The sequence below is a fragment of the Equus przewalskii genome, chromosome 13 (genome assembly GCF_037783145.1).
Source record: "Equus przewalskii isolate Varuska chromosome 13, EquPr2, whole genome shotgun sequence".
NCBI classification, from domain to species: Eukaryota; Metazoa; Chordata; class Mammalia; order Perissodactyla; family Equidae; genus Equus; species Equus przewalskii.
The window spans coordinates 18,778,308-18,791,308 of record NC_091843.1 but is presented as its reverse complement, the minus strand read 5'-3'; the positions used below and the strand labels follow the sequence as shown (position 1 = coordinate 18,791,308).

The following is a 13,001-nucleotide window of genomic DNA, read 5'->3' as shown; positions in this document are numbered from 1 at the left end:
GTCCCTGCCCTGGGTCTTTGACATGGACAACGACATCTGTCTTGTGGAGGGCATCGGGCAAACACAGCTACATGTCCAGCTTCAAACCAGAGTGCAACTTAAAGACCCTTGCTAGAGAAATTTTGGGGTCGCCACAAGATCACGAGTCAAGCGATGGGCAAAGCCCATGGCCATAAGGAAGAGCCAGAGTCATTCAAGAAAAGGGCACACACTCCCCTTCACCCTGGACTCGGCAGCGCGGTAGGTCGGGGATGGCGATCTCTTTCCCTTGTCCCACCAGAGGAGCTGGGGGGACCATAAGGAAGAAGGGACCCGTTCTCCAGCTCCAGAGTCAGCAGACTTTCACACTCCATGCTCTGGTGCCCTGCGCCCTCACACCCTCGCCCCCAAGTCAAGGCTCCCAGGTTCTCCCCTAACATGTGATGTGGATTCAGCCCCTGGATGACTTGGCAATGAATATTCACCAGCCTGCTGCAAAGGGCTGCCACTGAACTCTCTCTACCTTACCGGGAAGTGCGGTGCGACTGGAATTTCTGGGTTGGGGGAATTTGCACTCACCAAAGATTGACAAATTGTAATGACCAGAGAGAAAAGCAGGCTTGCCTGGAGGGAGCTGGAATCCCTCACTCCTGGGACCTCTGACCTGCTGCCTTAGGAGGCAGAGGAGATGCCACTGCTGCAGCCAGTGTCGTCTGCCCAGAAGAAAGGGTGCTTCTCATCTCTCCCACCTGGGCTGCAGAAGGGGCGAAAATTCTCCTTCAAGCCCCTAGAGACCCCAGTGTACCTTATGAAGAAGATGCTTCCCACCTCCAATTCTTTCTTCATTTTTAGCCTCATTTGTGGGATGCTTTGTATTCCAGCTGTTCCACCTGCTAGTGCCGTGGCCTTGGGTCTTGAGTCTCAGTTTCCTCATCTATAAAATGTCAATAATAATAGCATCTACTTCATAATATTATCAAGATTAAATGACATAATGTTCTTAAGGCTTTTTTGGCACAATGTGTAACACCTAGTAAGCAATTAATAGCTCTTGGCTGATGTTGTTACTCTGTGCTGGGCACTTTACACACATTATCGAATTTAATCCTCACTACAGCCCTGTGAGGTAGGGACTATGATGATCTTCATTTCACAAAGGAAGAAACTGGGGTTCAGAGTGGTTAGGTGACTTGCCCAAGGACACACAGCTAATAAATTAGTGGAACTGGGACATAAACTCAGGTCTGTTTTATTCCAGTGTTCAGGCTCTCCATCACTTTACTGTCCTGCCCAAGGTCACATTAGTAGCTATTAAATGATGGAAGGGGGATTAGAATCCAAGTCAGCTCTCGACTCCTCGCAGACCAAGTGCTGGTCTGGGAGACAAGGAAGCCCGACCTGAGGAGCGCCCCTGTGGAAACTTCTAGCCTATCCTTGCCTTGCTGTCCCCTCCCTGACCTCTGCCTCGCTCAGGACCCTGATCACATTCTGTCTTCTGCTGTAATTTCCTCCAGGGCTAACACCGAACCTTCTGCTGTCTCTCTTTTTTTTAAATCTCAGTCTGGTGCAGAGAAAAGGATACAAGCTTTGGAGCCAGACAACAACGCTTCGAATACCAATGCTGCTTACTCACTGAAGGGGCTTGAGCATGTCACAGAACCTCACTGAGCCTCAGTTTCCCCCTTTGTAAAATGGGGATAATTCCTACCTTGCCTTGTGGTGAAGATTTGAATAAATGCACACAGAGTACCTAGCACCGTGTGGGGCACATAATAGGTACTCTCTAAAGGGTGCGTTACCATCATCATCATCCTCCATGTCACCTAGCTTGGTGGTAGGCTTTGTTTGCTTGGTTTAATTCATCTTTGATTTGCCCACAGCACCTCACATGGTGCTTACACAGAGTAGATGCTCCCGTATGCGGCTGGTTGAGTTGAAAACTGGAGGGAGCTAGAGAGGGAGAACCACACAAAACTGCGTGATCCCCAGTGAGAGGTCTCCTCCCATAGATGGCCTAGGCAGATCTCTGAGTCTCCCATAGCCTCGGGCTCCCCACAGGTCAAACTCAGCGGCAGCTTCTCCTGGAGGGCTCACAGAAAGGGGAGTTTGCAACATCAGAGGCTTCTAATGTAATCAGACGGATAATGAAAAGGTTCTTCTTCCCCAAGCCTCCAGTGAGTCAGAGCTCTGTGCTTGGCTGTGTCCCAGAGAGGACCGAGACAATGAAATATGGTCTGTATTTTCATGACACCTAAACAAACGGTCAATTCCGTGGGTCAAATATCAACCAGGGGGATTAAGAGATATCTCCAGTGAAGGGAAGGGAGGAGCAGCAAAGAAAAGACCATTAGTAAAGGTTGTTTAGTGGAGTCCTGGTCCATGGCTGCTCTTAAGGCTAATACCTGTTCGCCTTACGGTGGGAAGTTTGTTCTACTTCGTGAAAGATGCTAGTAAATGACAACGTGTCTGAAATCTACAAGGATTTTGATCCTCTAGATCTGGCTCAATAATCTCTTCCACATTCTGACACCCGAATCAAGACATAAGTTCTCATCTAGGTAACAAACTATTTTCTTTCATAACAAGTATAAACCAACTCTGAATCTCACATTTGCTCTTTTTTATTTCCTGGCCTTTTGCCACCATAGAGAAATGTCTGATAGGCTGAGTTTTCACATTGCAGCTGCTTACTGTGATTATGTAGACACAGCCCCCGTAAATTCAATAGCATGTTGCTGGCTGCTCAATAGCTGGTGAAATTAATGCCCAGGGAAGTGGGAAATGGGCCACCACAATCGAAATGTGGACTCAGAACTTGCTCCTCATTCTGTCCCACTCTTTCCCTCCCACATCCTTGCTTCGTGCTAATCGGCAGCTTTCTGCCAACTTACTGGCATTCTTTTCCTCCTCCCGCTCCAGCTTGGGAGTAAACCAGTTCAAGAGAAACGCCATCATCCTAGACTTGAAGACCTATGGGAATGGTGGGAACTCTGTATGACACCTCACTCCCATTACCATTGTGGATGATGCATGAAAGAAGGGCAATGGGGTTGCCTTCTGGGGCCACTTTATCCAGCAAGGGAGGCTGACCACCTGAAGCTAGAAGTCCTCAAAAGATCATGCAGCCCAGCCAGACAGATTAGTACATGAGGCGCCCAGGGCCAAGGACAGTCTCTCCTCTTCATGACGACCCCTGGCAGCGGGCTGCCTAGGTTGCCCCAGTCTCACGTTCCCACTGTGTGTCATGATCGGCTGTCATGCGAGGCTTCCCACTGGGCCAGAGGAAGGAGCACTGCTCTGTGGGCCAGGGAAACGGAGTGTGATAACCAGCTCTCCACCTGACCAGCAGTGGGAGCTCGCCACTCCCTCTGCCCCTGGACCAACTCCAAAATGGGAAGATGGACAACCAGGGTTGTGATAGTTCTTGAAGAGTTAAATCACTATAAACCTGTGAATCTCCTATTTTACCATCTTCAAACATGACTTAAGCCAGTTTAACTGAAATAGAAAAAATCTGTTTTCAGCACTCTCTCCACCGTAAGTTTCTTAATCTCAAAGAACCCTTTGAAATTGTCTAGTTTGTGAATTTGGGAGTCTGTGCATTCTGATGGGAGAAGATTAAAACCTTAGACAGGTGTGTGATAACCACCTGGCCACCCCCACCTCCAAAAAATAAAAACAGGTTAAGAACCTGCCTCTGGGGTGAGGAGCTAAGATGGAAATCACCTTGGGTGACTTCCTGTTTCCCCACCCCTGAATATCAGGTGATAGTGATTATCAAGGGCAGGAGGGAGGAAGCCCTAGACGCAGCCTTCTGGGCAGGAGTAAAAGGAGACATAGGCTTTACCTGTCAATCTCCACCTGTCACTGCCCACTGCTCTACCACGTGTCTATTAGCCATGTGACCTCAGGAATGTACTAACTCTCCCTGAACCACCGTTTCCTCATCTGTCGATAGAGAATGGTTATGCCTCTCAAAGGGCTATTGTAAAGAGTAAAGGAAAATGAGTAAACGCGTGGCTATCAATAGGAGCTCAATAAATGTGAGTTCCCTCCCAGCACTAGTAGCTCAGGTCCCAAAATTTACTACTTGGAAGACAACTTCATCTATAACAATCAATCCACCCTCTACCTCAAATGTAAACTGGTACAGTCACTACGGAAAACAGTATAGGGAGTTCTTAAAAATTAAAAATAGAGCTACCACATGATCCAACAATCCCACTTCTGGGTAAACATCCAAAGCAAATGAAAACAGGATCTCAAAGAGATATCTGCACTCCCATGTTCATTGCAGTATGATTCACAACAGCCAAGTATGGAAGACACCTAAGTGTCCATCAACAGACGGATGGATAAAGAAGATATGGTGTATATATATATACACAACGGAATATTATTCAGCCCAGAGAAAGGAGAAAATCCTGCCATTTGCAACCATATGGATGAAACTTGAGGGCATTATACTAAGTGAAATAGGTTAGACAGAGAAAGACAAATACTGTATAATATCACTTATATGTGGAATCTAAAAGCCAAACTCACAGAAACATAGAGTCCAGTGGTGGTTACCAGGGGCTGAGGGGTAAGGGAAATGGGGAGATGTTGGTCAAAGAGTACAAACTTCCAGTTAGAAGATGAATAAGTTCTGGGGATCTAATGTACAGCATGGTGATTATAATTAACAATACTGTCTTATACACATGAAAGCTGCTGAGAGAGTAGATCTTAAATGTTCTCACCACAAAAAAGAAATTGTAATTATGTAACGTGACGGAGGTGTTAGCTAACACTGTGATGGTAAGCATTTTGCAATATATGTATATCAAATCAACATGTCGTATACCTTAACATACACAGTGTTCTATATCATTTATAGCTCAATAAATCCAGGGGGGAAAAAATCCACCCCTACCTTGCTCCTGGGGGGAAAGGGTGACACAGCAGCCCAGTGCTCAACTTTGGATAGATGCACCTTGGGCTTCAAGTCCCAGCTCCTCTCCTTGATGGCTGTGTGGACTTGGGCAAAGAGTTAAACTTCCCTGTACCTTGATGTCTGATCCACAAAACAGAAATGCTGATGAGAATAGTCCTTCTTTCACAGGGTCATGAGAAAATGCAAAAAGTACTTAGCCGTTGGATAAATGTTACCTAACAGGGGCCAGCCCCACCGCCGAGTGGTTAACGCCGAGTGGTTAACTTCACGCGCTCTGCTTCAGCGGCCCAGGGTTTCGCCAGTTCGAATCCTGGGCACGGACATGGGACCGTTCATCAAGCCATGCTGAGGCGGCGTCCCACACGCCACAACTGGAAGGACTCACAACTAAAAAAATATACAACTATGTACCGGGGGGCTTTGGGAGAAAAAGGGAAAATAAAATCTTCAAAAGAAAATAATGTCACCTAACAGAAGGCTCTCCCTCTGTATCTTTGCCCATAACTTCTCTCCTTTGGGAGCGTGTTCCTATAGCTGAATGTCCAACATAGATATTGGGCAGAAAGGGAAAAAAATCAACAAATACTCCAGATTCCCCAAGTCCCTTCCCCAGAAGCCTCCCCCACTACCACCATCACACTCACCTCCCATAGCACACTAGCTTGTTCCTCATTTCCTTTGGATCTTGACTCAAATATCACTTCAGTGACATCCTCAGCACCCATTTAAAATTTCAAATGGCCCCCTACACACACACCATTCCATCCCTCCCCACCCCCCCCCCCCCGCCTTATTTTCTCTGTTACACCTGTCAGCATAGGACACACCTCATAATTAATTTGCTTACTTACTTGTTTATTGTCTGTCTCCTCCCACTACCATGTAAGCTCCTGGAGACCAGGGGTCTTTGTCTGCTTGGTTCAACTGCTAGGCCCACCGCACCTACAACAGAACCCAGGGCAGACGGCGGGGACTGGACTAACAACTTTTTGAATGAATGAGTGAATTAGTGTCTGAGTGAGTGAATGAAGAATGAATGAAGAGACGCCTCGGAGTTTTATTATGAGACCGGAGAGATTTCACAGGGAGGGAAAGGATGGGGGTTGGTCTCGATCTGACTCGAGTCCCCTTCACTCGCCTAACCTTGGAATTTTTCCTCTTCTAGGGGCCACACAAGTTGCCCATCTCCCTAAATCTGGGGGCTGGCTCCAGACGCCCCCTATTAGAAGCACCCCCACCTCACTTTGGGAACTGAAGAGGAAATAGGAGGGAAAAGAATCTGAGCGGGCCACTTCGGGGTGGGGGACGAGGGGATCCCCACGCTCAGGTCGCTCTTTCCCGCCCGCCCCCCGAGCCTGCCCTGGGGGCGTGGCCGGCCTGTGTGGGGGACCGCGGCGGCGGCGTCGGGGCTGCGGGCGCCTTCGCTGGACCCGCATTGCCCCCTAGTGCCGCGCGGAGTCAGGGCGCCGGGCTCCCCCGCCTGATGTCACCGCCGTGCAGTCAGCCCAGAGGCGGCTCATTGAAAGCAGACCCTCCTCGGCGCTGGCTGGGCGGAGGCGCCGCCGCCCGCACACCCGCCGCGGCCGGGCCGAGCCGGGCGCCCCCTGCCCCGCCGCCCCCGGCTCCCGCCGCTCCCCCGCGAGCCCGGCCCGGCGCGCCTGACGTGGACCATTAAACTTGGAGCTGCCGCCTCGTCCCCTCTCTCCTCCTCCTCCTCCTTCTGACAGGCGAGCGAGCGGCTCGGTGCAGGCAGGAGACGTGCTGCCGGGCTGGGCTGCCCGGGGAGATGACTTCTGGCCGGGAGGGCGCCTCTGGGAAGAGGACTACGGGGGAAGCAAAGTTTCAGGGCAGCTGAGGAGCCTTCGCCGCAGCCCTTCCGAGCCCTCTCACCTCCCTGGCTATGGAGGGCGGACTCTAAAATGAATCCCGATCTGGACCCCGGCCACAACACATCAGCACCTGCCCACTGGGGAGAGTTGAAAGATGCCAACTTCACTAGCCCCAACCAGACCTCGAGCAATTCCACACTGCCCCAACTGGACATCACCAGGGCCGTCTCCGTGGGCCTGGTGCTGGGCGCCTTCATCCTCTTTGCCATCGTGGGCAACATCCTAGTTATCTTGTCTGTGGCCTGCAACCGTCACCTGCGGACGCCCACCAACTACTTGATCGTCAACCTGGCCATCGCCGACCTTCTGCTGAGCTTCACCGTGCTGCCCTTCTCGGCCGCCCTGGAGGTGCTCGGCTACTGGGTGCTGGGGCGGATTTTCTGTGACATCTGGGCCGCCGTGGACGTCCTGTGCTGCACGGCTTCCATTCTGAGCCTGTGCGCCATTTCCATAGATCGCTACATTGGGGTGCGCTACTCTCTACAGTACCCCACGCTGGTCACCCGGAGGAAGGCCATCCTGGCCCTCCTCAGTGTCTGGGTCTTGTCGACTGTCATCTCCATCGGGCCTCTCCTTGGTTGGAAGGAACCGGCACCCAACGATGACAAGGAATGCGGGGTCACGGAAGAACCCTTCTACGCCCTCTTCTCCTCCTTGGGCTCCTTCTACATCCCCCTGGCGGTCATTCTGGTCATGTACTGCCGGGTCTACATCGTTGCCAAGAGGACCACCAAGAACCTGGAGGCTGGAGTCATGAAGGAGATGTCCAACTCCAAGGAGCTGACCCTGAGGATCCACTCCAAGAACTTTCACGAGGACACCCTCAGCAGTGCCAAGGCCAAGGGCCACAACCCCAGGAGTTCCATAGCTGTCAAACTTTTTAAGTTCTCCAGGGAAAAGAAAGCAGCCAAGACCTTGGGCATAGTGGTCGGCATGTTCATCTTGTGTTGGCTCCCCTTCTTCATCGCTCTGCCGCTTGGTAAGTTGGGGACTGGCGGAGGGGGACTGGGCATGTTTCGGGTCTGGGGTTTACTGATGAGCTTAACTGGAAAGTTTTTTGTAGGTTTTGTTTTTTTTTAATGCAGTCTGTGTGTGTTTGGAGACCGGAGAATATTGTTTGTTGTGCAAAGGCTTTGCAGATTGGGTATCTGGCTAAGAACCAACTCAGGTGTCAGTGGAACACGCTAAGATACTAGTCACTCGAAATAGAACCACGGGAGGAAAATCTGGTAGGTGGAATGACTCATTCAACAGCCTCGGGTTAATAATTAAAAAGGACACTGGACTTGAACATCACACCAGCGTTCTTTCAATGGTGCTGAGGTGCCGGCTAAGGCAGCGTCGCTAATGCAGCATACAAAATAGTTTGTAGTTACTGCAGACGCGGCACTGGGAAGCAGGGAGGCAGCTCGCACACAGAAAGGCGGTTTTCATTCAGCATTTCCGGGGCTCTTGCAGAGACTTACGTTTCTCAAGAGCTTTGCAGAGGCCGCGTTCTCCCCTCCTCCCTTTACGGCTTGCTATCATACCTCAGTGTACTCCCTTCCTTATGCGTTAATAAGAGCATTCTACAGTCACATGGCCCCAACCAGCCTTTGAGTTATCTAAAGCTTGAGATTTGAAAGAGAAGGAAGATGACCAGAGGGTCACACATTCTCAGTTTTCACCCAAAAATGTTCCTAACTCTGGTGATTTATGGATTATCCAGAAATAAATTATAGCTATCCTCACCTTCGGCTGCCAGACACCAAATCCTACCAGGATGAAACTGAGTCCTTCCTCGCCTGTAAAAGTATATCCATCTTCTTTTGTTTGGTGGTCTTACTGACTGAATTGTTGAAAAGGCCACCTGAGTTCTTCTCAGGAAGAAGCCGAGGTCTGGTTAGGAGGTAAACCTAAAGGAAGGTACGGGACGTGCTGTCCATACGGCTTGGGAGGCACTTGTCTCTTCTCCGAGGCACTGATCTGCTTTGATTTCTTCTCCTATCCCTGGGGGACACTCCAGAAAATGAATGGAGGGAGGGGATCATGGCAAAGTCATGTGCCGTGATATCAGACGAGGTGATGGCCGCTTCCCGCCATGGACCACATCCACCTGCAGCCACTCCAGGCGCTCGGTCAGAACTGAACACAAGCAAATCCCTCAAGTAACTGAAATTCTGAAGACACATTCTTTCAAGAGAAAGAGGCGAACGGAAAGGAAGCAAACTGACACCAGGAGTTTCCATTTTAAAAAGATAAAGAAAAAAAGCCGTTTAACCTACTCTCCGTGTTGTCTTCTCTAAGGCAGACTTGTGAGCTCAGACCTTTCAAGAATGTTTTCAGTGCGTTGAGTGGAAAGGGTTTGAAGTTCTGCCCCCCAGGAACGATCACATCCCACCACAGAGAAGCATTCTTTTCTTTCCCAAGGTCTCAGGGTCCTTTTACAGGCTTGTTGGGTTAAAGTGGGTGACAGTTCCCACTGCATTGGGCCATGCCCAGATCATGGTTGTAAGTGGCCACTTATTAGCTATGTGACCTTAGGCAAATCACCACTCCTCTGTGAGCCTCAGTTTCTTCATCTGCAGAATAGGGCTAATTACTGTTTGCTCGGTGGAGTTCGCACTAAGGCATGGAAAGGGTTTAATACCGTGTCTGTATTGAGCACAGCAAATGCCCAAGGAAAGTTAGCTCTTCCAGCTCTCAGCTACAACTGTGGGTTTCCTCCTTCTCGTCTCATTTGCCAGTCTCACACCTGATACTAAAGGCTTGGAAGGGAACTAGATCTTTCTCCTTTCTTCCTTCTGCCCCTGCCCCTCAGCCTGCAGAGGCTGTGACCAGAGCATCCTCAGGAAGGAGAAGGCCCCAGCAGGATGCAGGAAGGGATCAGAGGTGCAGCTTTTCACTTTAGGGCACAAGGGAAACAGCTCCAAACAAGTGAGGACCCTGCCAGCTTGTTGAAATGGGAAGAGCACTGCTCAGGGGTCAGGAGCAATAAAGTTCCCGTGTGAGCTTTGCCATCAATTAGCTCTGTGACTCTAGGCTAGTTGCTCTACCTCTCTGGGCTTCAGATCCCACTTCCAGAGAACAAGATGGTTGGACTAGATCAAGGGCCCTCAAACTTTAATAACGATCAGAATCACCTGTGGAACTTGATGAACGTGCAGCTTCTTAGGCTTACCCCACAGAGAGTCTGATTCAGTAAATCAGGTGGGTCCCAGACTTGCACGTGTTTAACCAGCCCAGCAGGTGATTCAGAAGAAGTGGTCCACAGACCAGGCTTTGAGATTCACTGGCCAGAGGATCTCTCAGCTCCCTTCAGGCTCCAGCCTCCTGGACGCCAAGGTTTAAATGCTGCAAAGCTTAGGCGTTCTCCAGCCACACAGTGGCGCGGGTTGATGTGGCTCCTCTCTGGGTCCAGCTCTCCAAGCTCACCTCACTTACTTCTCACTCACGCTATCCTCACTCTCTCCCTTTCTGTCCCCCACTTTCTGAGACCTTGTCACCCTAACATCTCGGGTCCTTGGCTTCCATGCCATAGAAAGTGAGACATTCTTGCCACCCTGATGCTGTCAGTGCTTGTTTCTCCTCTCCTCGCCGTGGAAACTTTCTGACCATCCATGCCATCATCTCCCAGAGCTTTCCCCGTGTGCTGTCCCTGAGCTGACTCCATCCACATGCTTCTCCCCTGGAAACCCAGCCTTGGCGGGTGGGGAATACGGACTCCAGACCTTGGGTTTGGGATGGACTCTGAAAGGTACTCAAGAGCTTCAACGGGAAAGGTGCTTAATTAATGTATTCTTAGTAATTTGGGAGGAGCATCCAAGCAAAACGGGGGTTTCGTCGTGGGTTTCTACTTCCTCTGAGTTCCAGTAACACCCACACGAAAGTAGCATGAGGTAGAACAGCAACTCCTTTGGAATCTGAAGAAGTTTCCGAATTCTAAACTTTCCGTAAAAGGCTTTTCACTTATGATGGAGAGAAGCAGATTTGGGGAGACGATGGTTGGCAGAGACGTGCAGGCAGGACTCACTTGCAGTTGGCCATAGACTTCCAGGTGCCTGGACGGCACGAGATTTCCATAGCTGTGTTTGTCTTCTTCGTGGGAGAGAAGGGTTGGGATCCCTCCTGGGAAGGAGGGAAAATAGGCATGCCGCCTCCAAAGTCCTGGTCAGGGACCCCATTTGTTTTCCTTCCTTCCTTGTTTTTATTTTTGGGAGCAGGGGTGGGCTGCCTGTGGAGCTGGGCCTCTCGTCTCCTGCGGAGCTCTCCCCACCTGTAACATCCTCCCTACCTCCTCCCCACCCTTTCCCTGTGGCCTCAGACCAAGTTGGGCAAGGGACCAGCCCTCCCTTACTCAGGAGCAGGGATGGAGTCCACCAAACAAGGACCTCTTTATTCAGCCCCTGGAACCAGGCCAGGGAGGGACAGGAAATAATTGGAATATAATATAGCAGGATTTCTACTCGATGGGCCATGTGCAAGATGTCTGAGGAATCTCTAGCTGCCTGGCGTCACGATGAAGGCCAGCTCCCACTTGCCTGGGGAAGACCTGGTCAGGGTCTCAAGAAGTGGCTGGGCCACTGAGGGATGTGCATTGCGCTGGGGGGATGGGTCAGGGGTAGCAGGAAGTGCTGGGCAGCCAACTGGTAGATGGGGTGAGTGCGTTGTTTAGAAAACACTGGAAGCTTGCCTTGCTCCAAATCTTTCTTCCGTCTTTTAAAATGCTGAAAGGCACCAGGAAGCCCTTATTGAACTAACTGCTTTCCCCTCCAAATAAATGAAGGTCAATCTCAAAGAAAGAGTTGTGTTGTGTATAATACTGGAACCAGCCAGGAATCCCTGTCTCCATTGGTTTCTTTCTCCAGTTCTCGCATTCAAGTTGGTGCTGATGAATTCCCACCTCCCGTGAGAGCACGAGGCAGGGTGAGGCTCCCAGAGATGACTTGGGACAGAGCCATCCCCACACACACGCACTAATCCTCCAGCTCTGCGGTTTCCCATCACAGGGGTTTGAGTTGCTCACAGGAGGGCAATTGGTTTGAGTAGGGGGAAAATTTTTGCACACAGAGAATCCTTCCTGGAAGAGAGAAATTCTACTGAAGGAAAACACATTCGACCTTTTGTGAAATCATTAATAAAGACTTCCTAAAGCACCTACTATGTGCTAGGCACTGTACTAATCACTGGGTTGTTAAGCCAAAAGCAAACATGGCCCCTGCCTGCAGGAGGCTTACAGCCTAGTGAGATTGTGTTATCATGGAGCACATACTATGTGCCGGACATTCTGCTAGGCCCTCTACAGACATGATCTCATTAATCCTCACAGCTACCCTGCCAGGGGAGAGTTAATTGCTCCCTCTCAACAGATGAATATACTGAAGCTCAGAGAGGTTAGACCTCTTGCCCAAGGTCACACAGCAAGTAAATGATAGAGCCAAGAATGGAATCCAGGTCTGTCAGAACAGGCACATACCTGTTCCACTGCACAAAGGAGGTGCCTGGGCTTTTTGCTGTCTGGTCCCAATCTGTTCTCATAGCAAATGTTCTCCAGGAACTCCAGAGCCGCCTTGTCAAAAGCTTATTTTTGTACTTCTGTTACAAAACCCTGCCTTTCTTCCACTCCCCACTCACTCTTGAAAAAAGAGTCACTCTTAAAATGTCAGCGAAGGTCATCTACCTTCTGGATTTTCTCCACACCTCCTGCGCTGTCTATGATACGGGTCTCTCAAGGGTGGGCGCTTCGTCACCTCAGCCATAAGGAAAAGTGAGACCTTGCCCTTCATCTAGGGACCTGGCTCCACATCTTTAATCACTCACTCGTTCATTCATTCATTCCTTCACTGAATAAGTCTGCATTTATTGGACCCCTGCTATGTCCAGGCATGGTGCTGGAGGTAAAGAGCGGTGAGCAAAACAGCAATTTTCCATGTTCTCATAGAATTCAGTCCTAGTGGGGAACACAGATAATCTGAAAAATACGCTCATGCCAATTGTGATAAGTGACTTGAAGAAAAGCAGTGGGATGCTATTAGAAATCTACAACAGGGTCAGTACATCACAGGGGGCCCTGAGGGACATTTAGGCAGAACCCTGAACAGGTTGGAGGGGCTAATTCAGTGACAGGGGCAGTTAGAAGAGAGCTTCAGGCAGAAGGAAGGACATGCCTGGAAGTCCTGAGGAAGGAGCTGGTGGGAAACTAACAGACCTTGGAGGAT

The 13,001-nt window shown here is 50.1% G+C and overlaps 1 protein-coding gene and 1 long non-coding RNA gene across 3 annotated transcripts in view; one reads left to right on the top strand and one right to left on the bottom strand.

The window, feature by feature from the left end:
• Window positions 1–5,700, bottom strand: part of LOC139075065 (uncharacterized) — an 80,474-nt gene extending 74,774 nt beyond the window's left edge. For both annotated transcript variants that reach the window (XR_011525099.1, XR_011525098.1), the window contains exons 1-2: window positions 5,560–5,700; window positions 785–913 (exon numbers count right to left, since the gene is read on the bottom strand). This is a non-coding gene — a long non-coding RNA (uncharacterized lncRNA). The remainder of the gene's footprint in view (window positions 1–784; window positions 914–5,559) is intronic.
• Window positions 5,701–6,413: 713 nt separating this feature from the next.
• Window positions 6,414–13,001, top strand: part of ADRA1B (adrenoceptor alpha 1B) — a 48,028-nt gene continuing 41,440 nt past the window's right edge. The window contains exon 1 of the mRNA XM_070569133.1: window positions 6,414–7,783. Coding sequence (XP_070425234.1) covers window positions 6,835–7,783 — 949 coding nt within the window. The 5' untranslated portion in view covers window positions 6,414–6,834. The remainder of the gene's footprint in view (window positions 7,784–13,001) is intronic.